General features: G+C 41.2%; 1 protein-coding gene across 1 annotated transcript in view; it reads left to right on the plus strand.

Annotated features, from left to right (window-relative positions):
- Nucleotides 1-17236, plus strand: part of SNTG2 (syntrophin gamma 2) — a 690678-nt gene that overhangs the window by 407178 nt on the left and 266264 nt on the right. Inside the window, exon 11 of the mRNA XM_029596873.1 lies at nucleotides 56-94. Coding sequence (XP_029452733.1) covers nucleotides 56-94 — 39 coding nt within the window. The remainder of the gene's footprint in view (nucleotides 1-55; nucleotides 95-17236) is intronic.

The raw sequence follows: 17236 nt of genomic DNA on the forward strand, positions 1-17236 counted from the left end.
AGTGCAGATATTAATTGTTTTTTTGTACTAATTGCTTAATAATCTCTATTTTCAGATACAAATGATGAATAAATGTTGCTCTCCCTGCGACCAGGTAGGGCTTTCCTTTGCTTTTAATGAATATATGTGTATTTATATATATATATAAACAGGATATTAGTAAACATTTGTTTGCCATTGAGTAAAGCCATTGGTCTCTTTCATTGTGAAAATATATCAGCTCTGATCAAACAATGGGCCTCTCTGGCTCTGAAACCAAATGCTATCATGACATAAGTCTTTAGTCAGAGGGCTACTTGAAAAGTACATAAAGGCCTAGGTGTGCAGCTGCCAGGGCTAGAAAGTACATAGTTTAGATATAAAGCTTCTATGGTGTTAAGGGGAAGATACGTTAAGCACCCCACAAGACTTAACATTGGGCCCCTTACTTGGTCCTCACTCCACTTAAAAGACAATCTGGACAAAATACTTTTTAGATTTCACACTAAACAAAATGTCTTTTGAAGTCTGCTCTAATACCATGTCAGCAGTTGTATAACAACTGAGGAGGAGTGAGGGAGTTGTTTAGGATAGGGAATCCCCACAGCCCAAGAGTGGACAGCTAAGGATGATCATTAGTGAACAGGTATTATACAGATCCACGTGCCAGGCTAGTATTGGGAGGGGGAGGTAGCCAGTCTGTAGATGTCTGCCTGTTCTAAGCAACAACAGGCCTCATAACTGTCTGCTCTTGGGCTGTGGTTATTCTCTAACCCAGGGGTCCCCAAACCTTTTACACAAAGGGCCAGTTCACTGTCCCTCAGACCGTTGGAGGGCCAGACTATAAAAAAAACTATGAAGAAATCCCTATGCACACTGCACATATCTTATTTTAAAGTAAAAAAAAAAAAAACGGGAACAAATACAATATTTAAAATAAAGAACAAGTAAATTTAAATCAACAAACTGACCAGTATTTCAATGGGAACTATGGGCCTGCTTTTGGCTAATGAGATGGTCAATGTCCGGTTCCATATTTGTCACTGCTAGCAGTAACAAGTGATGCAAGTGTGCATCAGTTAGTCTAGATCTGGTTGGAGATTTCAGATGTTTCATTCTGGAAAAAGTCTGTTCACAGACATAAGTGCTGCCAAAGATGGTTGCCATTTTGAGTGCATGGTTCCTGAGATTAGGATATGTCTCAGAGGGGAGAGATGCATAGAAATTAGGCAAGCTGCTTGACTTGAATGCGTCTTTCAGAGAGTCACAATTCTGCAGTTCAGCCAGTTCCATTTGGTAAATTGTATCCACATTTCCACTGTCAATAGAAAATGGGTTACGGAAAAGCTGTATGCCCTGTTCATGGAGATGAAGCTCTTTAAATCTGAATTGGAACTCCTTTTGCAACTTTTCCAGTGAACCCACACATGTTTCTTTTGGGAATGCAATCAAGGGTTTTTCCCGCTAACAAATTTTGAGTTAAGGGGAGATGGCAGAAATTTTCCTCCTTCACTTGTTTGATAAGGAGGCCTAATTTTACTTCAGATGCTTTCACATGTGATTGCATATCACAGATGAGCTTCCCTTTCCCTTGAAGTTGCACATTGAATCTGTTGAGTAGCTCTGTTACATCTGTCAGAAAGGCGAGGTGCCATTTCCATTCTGCATCATTGAGCTCTGGTACTTCTTTGTTTTTTGAAAGCATAAAAGCTGTAATCTGTGGAAGTAAGTCATAGAAATGTCTCAAAACTCTCCCTCGACTCAGCCAACGGACTTCTGTGTGGTACAGAACATCTTCATAGGCAACATTTAGCTCAGACAGAAATTCCCGAAATTGTCTGTGGTTTAGTGCATTAGCTCTAATGAAGTTAACACAAGATACCACAATTTGCATAACAGAGTCCCACTTCAGTGATTTACTACATAGCGCTTGTTGATGGATGAGGCAGTGTATGGCTATTGGATGAGAATGGTTACGTTTGTCCATCTCTTGGTTAATGCGAGCAATTATTCCTTTCTTGGACCCCACCATGCTAGGAGCACCATCAGTTGTCATACTGGCTAGTTTAGCTCAGTCCAGCTCCAAATCCTTCACAGTTTGGGAAACCTTTTCATAGATATCCTCTCCTGTAGTTGTTCCTTTGATGCTTTGCAGTGCAGCAAGCTCTTCTGTGACTTCGAAATTGTCATTCGTCCAACGAATAAAAATTAGAAGTTGTGCAGAATCACGAACATCATTGCTCTCGTCGAGTGCCAAGGAAAAATAGGAAAGTTTTCTTGCAGAGTTTTGCAAATGCTGATGCAAATTGTCTCCCATTTCTTCAGTCCTTCATGTAATTGTAGATCCTGAAAGATTAACTGTACTAAATAAGTCTGCATTTTCTGGACACATGTCTTTGGCAACAGAAAGAAGGCACTCTTTAACAAATTCTCCCTCCACGAATGGTCTGCCAGTGCACGCTATTAGCTTGGCAACTTGAAAACTTGCTCGCAGTGATGAAATATTTAGCTGCTTCTGCTTCACAAAAGTATTTTGCTGAGTTGTCAATGTATTTTTCAGTTTTAATATTTTATCTTTTCTCACATCTCCGACCAAACAATCATATTTATCTTTATGTTGAGTTTGATAGTGTCGACGCAAATTATATTCTTTGAAAACAGACACTATATTCTGGCATATCAAACACACAGCTCTTTCCTTGAACTGCATGAAAAAGTAATCATAAGTCCACTGTTCTTTGAATATCCTACATTCCGAGTCAATTTTTCTCTTTCTTGACGTCATTGTTTCCTAGGGATTCAAAATTGCTATTAGTAAAATACCAATAGATATATATATATATATAGCCCTACAAAAACAATATACCAACAATAATTTTGCCCACACAGAGGCATACAGACTGCACTGCCCATCAATGCAGTCTGATCTGTGTCCATCAATGCAGCCTTCCCAGTCCACATCATTTCAGCCTCACCAGTGGCCATATTGGTGGAACTCCACTTTTACCTCAGGCTCACACTGGTGCGGTGATGTGGGGCGCCGCAGTTGCAGACCGGATGTGAGTCATATGACGCGCTTCCGGAGCCGTGATGTGTGCTTCCTGCGTCACCGGAAGTAGTACTGTACGTGAGCGATGCCGCGCTTTGCGGCGCCACCACATGCAGTACTCCAGCAGCACAGGATGCGGTTGTATTCTGTGCTCCTCTCACTGACCACCAATGAAAGAGGTGCCCCTTCTGGAAGTGCGGTGGGGGCCGGATAAATGGCCTCAGGGGGCCGTATGCGGCCCGCAGGCCGTAGTCTGGGGACCCCTGCTCTAACCCATACAAATCCCTCACTCCTACTCAGTTGTCACACAGCTGCTGATACAGTGTTAGAGCAGCCTGCATGCAGACAAAGGTGCAGGCTGCTCTGTTCTGTAGTGGACAAGTGATGTGGTGAACGTTTGCGCTAAACCTGTCCCCTAAAATCAACAGCAGAAATGTGCCACTACTTCTATCGAACTATATATGGCAGAATCTTTAGAAGCCTAATTTGGCAGCTTAGATATATCTATCTATCTATCTATCTATTTATTTATTTATTTATTTATTTATATATTTTATATATGGCAGAGTAAGTTGCAAATGATGTGGCCTGGTGTCGCAACCTCTATATCAAGTATGCAGGATATGTTCTACAGAGAGGAGGGTCAGTAGGCCACTGTCTCAAAAAAGGGAACCTCTAATAGGAGTGCTGGAAGGCCTCAGGCTCCACATACCCCAAAACAGCTAATATTCCCTGGCAGATGCAGATCTTGGAACCATGCAACCCTCCAAAAAAAAACAGGACAATTAGGACCACTCCAGGTACTAGGTGGAAGAGTCTCAGAGTCTGAGGGTGGTGGGGTGGTGGAAGGTGTACATTAGAGATGTGCATTTTTTTTTTTTTATCGGTTCAGGCTTTGTATTTGGGCCTCTGTGGGAAATTTCGTTTTTCACGCAGGTCTTTTTTTTTTTCCCGTGGGTCCCGATTTTTGTGTTAGTGCACACTAACCATTGTTAGCACTAACTATGATTAGCACGCACTAACATGAACTATGAATTTTTCTGAAATTTCAAAAAAATTCAGTTCGTTTTTCAGCACCCCTGAACCATGATGAATTAGACAATTTCATTGAAATTGTCTAATTCATGAAAAATGAATGCATATTCCTAGTGTACACTACAGACAGATATCTACTCATCCAGAAATGTGACACACCATATCTGAGGTCTGACACAAGCAAGTTTTACAACCCCCCTCTTGACGCAAGGAATAAATTGTGTGAGCCCTAGGTAGAAGGTAATTTGTCTATGCATCAGGCCATTTTCTTCCCATCCAATACAATCATATCTCTGAGGCACCCCTTCTAAAGATTGGAAGCACAGGATCACTGGTGTCCAAAGACAGTGTGTGCAAAATGGATGTACATACACTGCATGCTCTGGGGTATGCATAGGTATGGTAATAGAAGGAACAACAAGGCCAACATCACCCCCTAGACATAGATCTAGACAGAGGCTAACAAAGCTCATCACTCACCCAGATGACAACCTGATATATATCTATTGGCTCATTGTTGGGTATAAACTACCTCCTGTACTTTGTGTACCTACACATGGCCAATGTTTAGGTTCCTGCCCTGGTCCTAATCAACCATCATTGATGTCTGTTGTAGCCTGCTCCATAACTGCTAATGAAGACATAAGTTCTAACTATGTACAGAAGATTATCTACCCCTGCCAGCATAATACACATCTGTGAGAAGCATATATGATAAGCATTTTGTCAGAGGTACTGACATGGGTCCCTCAAGCCTTCAGGTGGCACTAAATGCTTGTCTTGCAAGAGACCATCACAGAATGCACTTAAGTCACCATGCCAAACACAAGAGTCCTCTGGTAGCAGTTGACATATACAATCAGAACAATAGCAGGTTTCAGAATGAGGCAGGATATAGGCTCCTGAGGTCATCAGCTGGCAAAAACCTCTGTATCCTTTATGCTATGCACAGAACTGATGATTGAGAGTTTCTCAGAACACCTGTCTTGCTGACCACAAACTTTAAAACTGACAAATAGCGCATGAGACACAGCCTCATTTTGGCCATAAGTCACGGCAGCCATGTGGACCAGCAAGAGCCTCTAACTATAAAATACCAGACAGGTAGTAACTCACCTTGGAAACTGACCATTCTGTAAGCTATTTACCTCAGGAGTCCTTAGCCTATGTGCTTTAAGGGTGGCCACAGATAACATAAGGAGTGTAACTGATACAAACTACACTGCATATTTTCTAAGTACATACATACAGCAGTACCACATGACTAACTCTGAGCTGCACCAGCCAAGGGCCTTGCAGCACCATGACATCTCTATATTTGACAAAGCCTACCTGTGAGTGTCAGGCAAGGCAAATAGCTCCTAACACACCTTTATGCTGGGTTCAATGACCTGAACCTTTTCTTAGGAGACATCTGTGTGCTATTACAGTCATTAGAATATAGACTGTGCCCTTGACATTTCAAAGTTGACTTTCAAATACAAGTGAAGGCATGACACCATCTGATTCCAAATCCTGCCTTCACACAGTCTGACCAGCATCCTTGTCTAGCCTCCCTGAGAAGCTAACATAACCAACATGGCATCCCAATAGCAAAGACCCACACCATCAGTACATGATAGTTATCATTTTGCCTAGGTAGGTGCAGCAGGGTGCATCTGTGTTAGGGTGCATGCAACCCCAAAGAGGAATGCTAGCTTGCAGTTACCTGTGAGCATTTTTGGAATTCCACAATCTTTGACAGGCACTTTATTAAAGCCTGTAACTTAAGGCCTGCTAAGTAAGCACTCTGAAGTCAGCACTGACTCTGAAACAGCTGAGGCAGTGCTACAGCAGTGTCTTTGCAGGCCCATGTGACACAAAACATCCCAAGTACATCCACATGGTTGTCAGCTATGGGATGAGGCTGTTAAATGGCAACTCTGTGATTGATACTTTAAACTGTAAACCTGTAGCTTTAGGTTGTGCCTTTAAGCTTTAGAGCTACTTGTGATTTTTAGGATTTCTAGAGCTGTTGCTCTCCATGTTCAAGGCCCAGCTGGCATTTCATCATACCTATGGCACTATCTCACTCTCATGTAATGGCTAGGACAGGGTCCTAGGGGTAGACCTACCGGGCAAAACGCCGCAAGCTAGGCCAAGCTACTTACTCTGTGTCGGTAGTTCTACACAAACAATATTGCAACACATGCCTCTTTTAGACCACTTTCAGTCAGAAAACATTAGGCCAGCACATGTATTTTATGTTAACTTTACTTTGACTACAATTTTTCAACTACAGTCTACATCTCCACTATCAAGATGAAGTGAACTAGGCATACATTGGGAAAGTGAGCTATGGTATAACAGCTTCTCTTCAATCCCATCAAGTCCTGCCTGTCCTGAGGAAATGCTATGTAGCAATTCATGCGGTCAGATACAGCTGTTATAACCTGGCTCAGACAGCAGGAAAAAGTGGTTTGGGACATTCCCCTGATGACCCCTACTGTCATCTGAAATGAGCCGGATGTTAGGAAATGGAGGGTGGCCAATAGTTTGGTGGGCCCTGGTATAGTGTGGGTCCTTTAAGTGACTGAATCTAGATCCCCACAGATTTCTTCATATAATTCCAGGATAGTCTGAGAGCTGAGGCAATGCCTGCTAACCACATAATCTTATGGCATGCCCAGCAATGAAGTTCACGGAGGAAAGATGAGCTCCTTTATCTCTTCTGCCTTGCCTGCCTGCATGACAAGTGCTGCCATAGGCCATGACCCTCTCCTTGTGGGGCCAGTGGCTTGGGCTCCAGTGCAGAGCCTTTCCTAGGAGGGGTTAGAGCTTCCCTTACCTGTTCTTGTAGTTGTTGTTGTTCTTGTTGTTGTCTGCGATGAGCATCCTGAAGCAGCCAGTATCCCCCAACAAGTAAATGTGCCACAAACATAACAGGTTTAAGAAGACATCTTTAAGAAAAGATGTTTTTACTGGTCTGTGAGGGCATGGTAGATGTGTCTGATAGCAGGCCTCATTTTATTGCACAAGATAATAGCCATGATAATAGTCTCAAGCAGCGATATCAGCTGCGGGTATCCGATAAAAACTGTTTTCTGTTCTACCGCAAATAAAAAAGTGCAGTTATTTCTGACATTAAATCCTGCATTAGTGTTTGTTAATCTATCGCAGAATGTGGTAGGACACTTAATGTGAATTAATTCCTCCCACCTTTATACAAATTTATAATATGCATGTAGCTTGCGTTGCAATATTTATCGCATATGCAGTATGGGTTAGACCCCATTTAATGCGCATTAGGGCCGTAACACATTTTGATGAATGACCCAGTAAGTTAGCTGGATAAAATGCTGCATAGCCGGATAAACGTAGCCAACCTAATTTTGATAAAGCCATGTATATTATTCCTTGCTGCAGAGACACTGCTGAATTTTCCAGCTGGATTAGTTTATCCAACTGGATTAGTTTATCCAACTGACTTTGCAAGCTGGCTGGCAGCTAAATATGAACCCTCATCACTTTTTTCACTTTATATACCTGTCTAATTGCAAAACAGCAAGTACAAATTAGCAGGTATGTATTAAACTGAGCAAGCATAATCTTTTCTCATGGCTTTTTTCTCTTGCTACAGTACTATATAAAAATAAGCTTCGTACATGGGGCTGGTTGTCAGAACTAAGAAGGGTAGAAATTGCAGAGTATCTGGAACACATGAGAGGAGGTAAAAGAAAAGAAGTAACTTCCAGTCGAGGAAAACCCAACCAATATCTCAAATGTTTGCAAAGAGGAAGAGGGTATAGAGAAGATGGAAATATATTTGGGGTGGAGACCTCAGGAAGGTGAATAAAACAAATATGATTAGGTGGATGATTAAGCTTTTGAGATATGTGATTGGGCAGGAGGCAAAGAGGAGCTTAAAAGTGGAGAGCATATGCTGGCTCCTTGTCTTATATATTCAGATATATTTTTCAGAACACTACAATTATCACTGAGTATATGCTTTTGTACCAGTAGAAGCAGAGAAATGTCCCCTTTTTATCTAATGAAGGTCCTGACCTATGATGCTGATTATATGACAGAACGATCTTATTCCTGCTCATTTCAATAAAATTTGGCCAGATGCACTAGATCAGGAATGGCCAATGCCAGGCCTGAAGAGCCATAAACAGATCTGGTTTTCAAGATTTCCACAATGAATATGCCTGAGAGAGATTTGCATACAATGGAGGCAGTGCACACAAATCTATCTCCTGCATGTTCATTGTGGATATCCTGAAAACCAGGCCTGTCTGTGGCTCTTGAGGACTGGAGTTGGCCATCCTTGCACTAGATTCACGCTGGAGAAGATTGAAAATTGTCAACATATCTAGATAAGTGGGTGGCAGTGTTTTGTATTATTAAGATCATGAGGGAGTTTTTTGCTGGATAATATCAGTCTTATCCTATTATGCTTGTATAGGGAAAAATTGACACTTATAAATATAACCCAAAGAATCCAAAAATAAAAGTAGAAAAGATGTATCATTTGTGATCCTTTTGAAATAATGATGAATAGACTTCATTGATTATTTTCATTCCATTACAACCTCAAATTGCCAGCCTATAAATAGGAAAGAAAACTATCAAATTTTGAAGCCTTATTGTGATTTATTTTTAATTCTGCAAGGAGTAGTGAATTTCAAAGGAGTTACATGCAGACCTATTAGTAAAACTTTTCAGACCTATTAGTAAAAATGTGTAACTTATCATTAAAATCATCCATTGTACCTGAAGACTGGAGGATAACAAATGTAACCCCAATATTTAATAAAGGGCTCCAGGGGCGATCCGGGAAACTACAGACCAGTTAGCCTGACTTCAGTGCCAGGAAAAATAGTGGAAAGTGTTCTATACATCAAAATCACAGAACATATAGAAAGACATGGTTTAATGGAACAAAGTCAGCATGGCTTTACCCAGGGCAAGTCTTGCCTCACAAATCTGCTTCACTTTTTTGAAGGAGTTAATAAACACGTGGATAAAGGTGAACCGGGTAGATATAGTGTACTTGGATTTTCAGAAGGCATTTGACAAAGTTCCTCATGAGAGGCTTCTAGGAAAAATAAAAAGTCATGGGATAGGTGGCGATGTCCTTTCATGGATTGCAAACTGGCTAAAAGACAGGAAACAGAAAGTAGGATTAAATGGACAATTTTCTCAGAGGAAGGGAGTGGACAGTGGAGTGCCTCAGGGATCTGTATTGGGACCCTTACTTTTCAATATATTTATAAATGATCTGGAAAGAAATACGACGAGTGAGATAATCAAATTTGCAGATGACACAAAATTGTTCAGAGTAGTTAAATCACAAGCAGATTGTGATAAATTGCAGGAAGACCTTGTGAGGCTGGAAAATTGGGCATCCAAATGGCAGATGAAATTTAATGTGGATAAGTGCAAGGTGATGCATATAGGGAAAAATAACCCATGCTATAATTACACAATGTTGGGTTCCATATTAGGTGCTATAACCCAAGAAAGAGATTTAGGTGTCATAGTGGATAACACATTGAAATTGTCTGTTCAATGTGCTGTGGCAGTCGAAAAAGCAAACAGAATGTTGGGAATTATTAGAAAGGGAATGGTGAATAAAACGGAAAATGTCATAATGCCTCTGTATCGCTCCATGGTGAGACCGCACCTTGAATACTGTGTACAATTCTGGTTGCCGCATCTCAAAAAAGATATAATTGCAATGAAGAAGGTACAGAGAAGGGTGACCAAAATGATAAAGGGAATGGAACAGCTCCCCTATGAGGAAAGACTAAAGAGGTTAGGACTTTTCAGCTTGGAGAAGAGACGGCTGAGGGGGGATATGATAGAGGTGTTTAAAATCATGAGAGGTCTAGAACGGGTAGATGTGAATCGGTTATTTACTCTTTCGGATAGTAGAAAGACTAGGGGGCACTCCATGAAGTTAGCATGGGGCACATTTAAAACTAATCGGAGAAAGTTCTTTTTTACTCAACGCACAATTAAACTCTGGAATTTGTTGCCAGAGGATGTGGTTAGTGCAGTTAGTATAGCTGTGTTTAAAATAGGATTGGATAAGTTCTTGGAGGAGAAGTCCATTACCTGCTATTTTCACTTAGAGAATAGCCACTGCCATTAGCAATGGTAACATGGAATAGACTTAGTTTTTGGTACTTGCCAGGTTCTTATGGCCTGGATTGGCCACTGTTGGAAACAGGATGCTGGGCTTGATGGACCCTTGGTCTGACCCAGTATGGCATTTTCTTATGTTCTTATAAAAGTTGTATCTATCGCAGCAATTTTCTAAAGCCTATTTATACAAGTAAAACGTAGTTTTACACGCACACATTTTTTGGAAATTACCTTAAGGTAAATCTGTGTTCATCATTATTGTGAATGTCTGTTCACTTCAACCTAATTAGAGCCTAATTTCCTAAGCATTTTGTCCCATAGGCACAGAGTGAGAGAAAAGCCGCCTTACTAAGTGAGATCAAAGTTCTAAAGCAGGGGTAGACCACCCTGGTCCTGGAGCACCACAAACAGGACTGGTTTTCAGGATATCCACCATGAGTATGCAGGAGGTAAATTTACATGCACTGCAGCCATTATACGCAAATATATCTCATGGATATTCATGGTGGAGATCCTGAAAATCAGACCAGTTTTGGCACTTCAGTGCCAGAATTGCTCATCCCTCTTCTAGAGAGTTGCCAATCTTTTCTGTGGGAAAGTTTAGATTGCCTCTGATTTCTTTACTAGAGAATGCATTTGTTCTATCAGAGAGCTAAAAAAAAACCTAAATATATAGATAGAATGACAATCACTGATTAAAACAAGAAACACGGTAAAAGATATTTTTGAAAGAATGGATTTCAACAAAAAAAAGTGAAAATGTCCCTTGGAGAAATAGAATGGTTTGCCATTAATAAAGCAGAGAACAATAGATAATAAAGAAAATATAGGACATCAGTAGTTTTTTCTCTTTGTTTTACATAATTTGCTGCTTCTACTGAAATTGGATGTCACTCTTAAAAAAATGGTTATAGCTTAAAATGTGGAAACATAAATAACCCTGTCAAAATTGATAAATACAGTAGAAAGAATTTGCAGCTAAAAGTAGCACTTTTAGCACATAATAACACTGTTGAGCTCTTGTCACATTTAAAATGTGTGCAAAATATGAAAAATTGGGTAATGATCAAAACTTCTTTAAAATTGCTGCCTTTTAATTTTTTGTAAGTTATATCAATCTTATGAAACCTTTTTATATGCAAAATCTGCATGTTATCTTTGAATTTGCTTTCAAATTTGCTGTGCTTCTTTTCTTCCAAAGTTTTCAATTTTGGCAGATTTATTTTTCTCTATCATTTTATAAAAATAGAATTGTTTTACATTTCCATGCATTTTCCATTTTTTTCCTGGCTTTTTTCTTTGCTCATGACTAATAGTATACTTTTTTTGAGGTTTACATTTTGAAACATTTTGTGTTTTTAGCTTCATCAATTAGCACTAGTACAAGGGTTTAAGCTATGCTAAACTCTATGGGGCGGATTTTCAGACTCCGCGAATAGGCCTACTTTTGTTTGCGCTCCAGGCGCAAACAAAAGTACGCTAGATTTTAGTAGATACGCGCGGAGCCGCGCATATCTGCTAAAAACCTGAATTGGCGCGCGCAAGGCTATCGATTTTGTATAGCCGGCGCGCGCCGAGCCGCGCAGCCTACCCCCCGTTCCTTGGAGGGAATCCTCTAACGCCCTCCCCTCACCTTCCCCTCCCTTCCTCTACCTAACCCACCCGCCCGGCCCTGTCTACACCCCCCCCTTACCTTTCTCCGGGGATTTACGCCTCCCGGAGGGAGAAGTAAATCCCTGTGCGCGAGCGGGCCTCCTGCGCGCCGGGCCGCGACCTGGGGCGGGTACGGAGGGCGCGGCCATGCCCCCGGACCGCCCCGGGCCGTAGCCACGCCCCCGCACCCGCCCCCAAAATGCTGCCGACACGCCCCCGAAACGCCGCAATGACCGGGCCCGCCCCCGACACGCCCCCCTCGGAGAACCCCGGGACTTACGCGAGTCCCGGGGCTCTGCGCGCGCCGGTAGGCCTATGTAAAATAGGCTCACCGGCGCGCAGGGCCCTGCTCGCCTAAATCCGCCCGGTTTTGGGTGGATTTAGGCGAGCAGGGCTCTGAAAATCCGCCCCTATATACTGTGCCTGCATAATTTTTAGATCATTTCCATTGTCTAATGAATGAATTTCTCAGTTTCATTATTTTTAATATCAATTGATATGTATACAGAGAAAACACAGTTGACCATGCTGTTTCTTAAACCAGTGTTACAGAATTGAATTCCACAAGCCAATAAATTGTTTTGTGTTTTGGATGAAGCTAGTCAATGAAATGCTGCGAAAGAAATCCAGAAAGTCACACAAATAAAAACCAATTGATCCCTAAAATATGAGATGTTATGTAGCATCATCCTAGCTTTAAATATTAATTAGCTAAGGTGCACACTTTTCATTAAAAAAAAAAATAGGTTACAACTTCAATATGTGAAAAAATACTAAAATAAAACAATATTTTTTACTCTAGTTTGTGCCCATAGTTAGCCAGATAATTTTATCCGGCTAAGGGCCTTATTTTCTAAGGCTATCGCAGGCTTGCGCTAACAGCGCAAGCCTGCGATAGATAGCGAAGGTAGCGCACACCTGCGCTACCTACATCGGGGCGGAGTCGGCCCCAGAAGAGGAGGAGTCGGGGTGTCACCGGGGCCGACTCTGCGAGGACGGCGCAGACAACGAAAAGGTAAGAGCCTTTTCGCTGCCTATTTCGCGCCCAATAACTACACCTTCTATGGTGTAGTTATTGGGCGTGATGCCGGCAGCGATCGCACCGCGGAGGTGCGATCGCTGCCAGCTAGCGCAGGACCGTCCCCCCGTTTCATCCCCCCACCCCTCATTACCGCATTTTTCTAAAGTACCACAGGCCTGCGATACTTTAGAAAATGAGGCCCTTAGTCTATATATTCAGCGGCATGACTGTGCTGCCGAATATATCTGGCTAGTCTAAAATTAGCGAGAAAGGTTTACTTGGCTAACTTTAGGATGGGTCTACGGGATGACCAGAGTTAGCCGGATAAGTTATTTATCTAACTCAACTCTTCCCTGTTACACTCATACAATGTTCCTAACTTATCCAGACAAATTTTAGGTGCATAAATAAGTTATCCAGCTACAATTTAGCCATATAAGTTCCCAAATGTTAATTTAGCTGAAAATGGCTGAATTATCCAGATAAATGCTTCTAAATATGAACCTTGACATGTCCAGGCAAAGCATACGCAGAACTACAAACACTCAATGAATAATGAGAGACAACTATTTGAGTAGAATTAAAGCATAGCTTTATTCAAGAACCCTGACAAGGGAGTCTAGCCTATGTACCCATGCCCCCTTTGCAAAAATTACAAATACTCAGGTAGATCCTGGGCCTTCTAGACAGCCCACCCCTTGCAAGCAAGAGTGTTTATCCTTCAGGACCAGGAATCTTTGGGAAAGGGAAGGAGATCTGGGCCTTCTAGACAGCCTGCCTCAAGTGAAAAGAACTATCAGCCCTCCTGGCCTGTATTGTAATATGGTTGAATCAGGAGTCACTGGCCTGATGCAACACTAAAGTCTAGAACTCAGACATCAGATGTTCTTGGCTATTCTTGTGGGATCCTTGTTACAGATAGCACTGCTCAGCCATACCCATCCTAAAGACTTGGATATCAGGGAATTTTGGGAGGGCAATGTGACACCCACAACCACCAGCTGTTGACCACTTCGATAAACACCATGATTAATAGTAAAAGACGAATCTATTGCCCAGAAGCTTCTGAGTATGGATCCATGTCATCACTGGTAACAGGGATGGGTGAATGTGCAACTGTAGATGATCTCATTAAACTTTATCCAGATGGGTAAGTTCATTTCTACATGAGCATCTATCCATATTCAGAGCAGGTTATGTATTGCCTGAATCGATACTATTGTCAACCTATACAAACATACACACTGCAACTATTATTGTATTTATTTATGCAGCAAGTCCCCCGGTTGACTGGCAGGCTACACCCAGGAAGCTGCAAAGCTGGGGTTCATCTGGCAGTGGTGGGGGAAAGCTAAACTTCCTGGGCTCTTGGCATAGACATGTTTGCACAAACCACTACTCTTCTATGCTGTGCAAGGGGTTCTTCAGGAGGGCTGAGAAAGATACAAGGGAAAAATCAAAGAAAAATATCAACACACTCTCCACTTATTGTCCTATAATCCAAAGAAACAAAGTCTCTTACTCCAAAATGGTGTTCAACAAACATTTTACTTTAGTTTGAAAATCAAAATCCAGGCAAGAATTGAACAGATAACACATAACATGAGAAAAATCAGTGTTAGAAAAGCCATGGCTTCCTTATCCATACATCTCTCCTTGCAGTTCTTTTCTCCCCTGCACCAGCCTCCATATTCAGAAATCCTTCCCCTTGAAGAGTAAGATATCCCCATTGCAATCCCAGTATACAGACTGCTGGGAAAAGGTGAAAATCTCCTTAGTCCCAAACTCTAGTACTCAGAATCAAAACAGATCCAGCAACTCTTACTGGAATGTCCACAAATCTCAAAACACTCTTTATCCCTTATTTCATTCTCTTAGCTGAAGCAAAAAGAACTAGAGACAGCTCTTCAGATGCAGGGGGAATCCCCTCTATCAGAAATGGTTCCACTTAAAATCCAAAAATATAAAAAATGCTAAAATCTGGGAGGATGCTTGGGAGCAGCTCCAAGATGGTTGCCTAAATACTCAGCCAACATCACCCAATTACTGTGCTATTACTGTTCTTCTCTTTCTTTATAAGCTCTTCAGAAGTCTGGATATAAATTGGGGAAAATTGAGGCCACTTTTGCAGTCACTGTGTGAACCAAGTGATCCAAGCAAGACCCCCACCAACCCAATCTGAAGATTTGATCTTAGTGGAACTTAAGCAGCTTATATCTAATATGGATAATACCACCACCATTTGAGCTGAGGTTACAGCTCTCTCAAAGCAAGTTTCTTCTTTTCAAGAGCAGCTGGACCTTGTCGAGTAAAACACTGCATCATTACTTATAATGATAGAACCTTTGCAATCACAGTTCACAAAGCTGAGCATCTCCAATGGGATCTAGAAGATATCTCCAATCGTAACTATTGCAACAGTTTGCACATTCTTGGGAATTCTGGAGGTATGGAAGGCTCTAATATAATCTTCTTTCTCACTACTAGAATTCCAGTCTGGATATTCTTCTCATACTCCCGTTTCAAATTGAAGGGTGTACCAGATTCCCTGCAGACTCTGGAAAAATTCTAAATTCCTGAGATTAAACCTTGCTTCATTACCTGCAAGTATTGTAAGTTCTTTCCAGGCACGCACTAAAACCCTGGTGACTTACAAAGGACACTCCCTGCTATTTGTGCCTGATCTGGCTAAAATCACCTCAACTTGGAGTGAGGCATTTTTGGCCTTAAGGCCATGGCTGCAGGCACTGGGTGCACTGTTCACTATCAGTTTCTTTATCCACCTAGAATGTGGATAACTTGCCACAACACATCCCAATCCTTTGATTCACCAGAGGATCTCAAACTTTTTCTCTCTTCTTTAAAAATCCCCATGAGTTGGTTACCTGATCTGTGCAGATTTTGATTTTGTTTTCTTATTATTATCAATATCTACTGGATTTTACATTCTTCTCATGGGTAAAATTTATCTGGCTTTTCTTATTTTCTACCATCAAGAGGAAGATTGGTTGATCACATTACAGTCACATTTTGGCTGATTTCCTTTGATTGGGTGATGGTCACAATTATCTGTGGAGCCTGTTCTTGTCTGCTACGAGGCCCATTTACTATTTATTTATTTATTTATTATATACCGATATTCAACTAGAGTCATCACATCAGTGTACATATAACAAAAAGTTAGAAATGTTACATTGTAATAATCATAACAGTGAGAAGACTAAATGTAAAAAGAGAAGGAAAAATACTAGGGCTTTCCTTATACCCATTGCTTTGGGTTTTGATAGTCTTTTTTTTTTTTCAGGAGGATTGATTTGTCCTATTATTGATTATACTTGCAGGACAGTTTCACGTTCCATTTTTCTGTGTACTTATGATATTGCTTTATTCTTTCTTTCTTTAAAGCTTTTTTATACCGAGGTTCAGGTAACAGGGTTACTAATCACTTCGGTTTACATTTCAAACATCAAACAGTTGACATGAACTATGTCTTACAGAGAACAAGGTAAAACAACAACTTGGAAAAAACAGTATAACAGGGTAGCAACCTAAGATGTACATACCAAAGGTATCTTAACTTAAAGTACATAGCGAGGTAGGGGTTGGTCTAGTGTGGAGTTGGTCAAGTGTGGCCTAAAGCCAGCTAGAGTAGGGGGAAGGCTTAGAGGATGAGATTATAGCTTTAATTAAAATGATGAAGGGTATTTGGGGGATGCAGTCGATGGGAGCAGAGGAAGCTGAGTAATGTTACGAGAAGGCCTGACAGAACAGCCAGGTCTTGAGTCTTTTTTTGAATGAGATTGGGCATTGTTCAAGCCTGAGGTCTGGAGGGAGCGAGTTCCATTGTTTGGGACCAGCTGTAGAGAGAGCTCTCTTTCCTAATGTCGTTTTGATGGGTAGAGCCTGAAGAGTGCCTCTCTGTGCTATTCTCATTGGTCGGGAGGAGACATGAGGTTGTAGGGGAATTCTGAGGTCAAGAGGAGTGATGTTGTGCATGGCTTTATGGATGACTGATAATGTTTTGTATAGGATTCTGAATTTGATTGGGAGCCAATGGAGATTCCTCAGTATGGGAGTAATATGGTCTCTTTTTTTTTTGCCTTCTTTGCCTTGCTGCTGTTAGGGATTGAGTTCTCTTTTATTTTCTGTCTTTTCTGTCAAGATAGTGTCAATTTGTGATTTACTATTGTTTTCTCTGAATGTTAATGGTCTCTCACACCCTATAAAAAGGAAGAAAGGGTTAATAATATATTAACTTAATATATTTAAAATAATTGAAATCTGGATGTCATTATGTTGCAGGAAACACTCTTCTTCAGACTTAAACAAGATTGGGTTGGAAATTTCATATATACATCTGCGGTTAA

Source organism: Rhinatrema bivittatum, chromosome 3 (assembly GCF_901001135.1).
Source record: "Rhinatrema bivittatum chromosome 3, aRhiBiv1.1, whole genome shotgun sequence".
Classification (NCBI taxonomy): Eukaryota; Metazoa; Chordata; class Amphibia; order Gymnophiona; family Rhinatrematidae; genus Rhinatrema; species Rhinatrema bivittatum.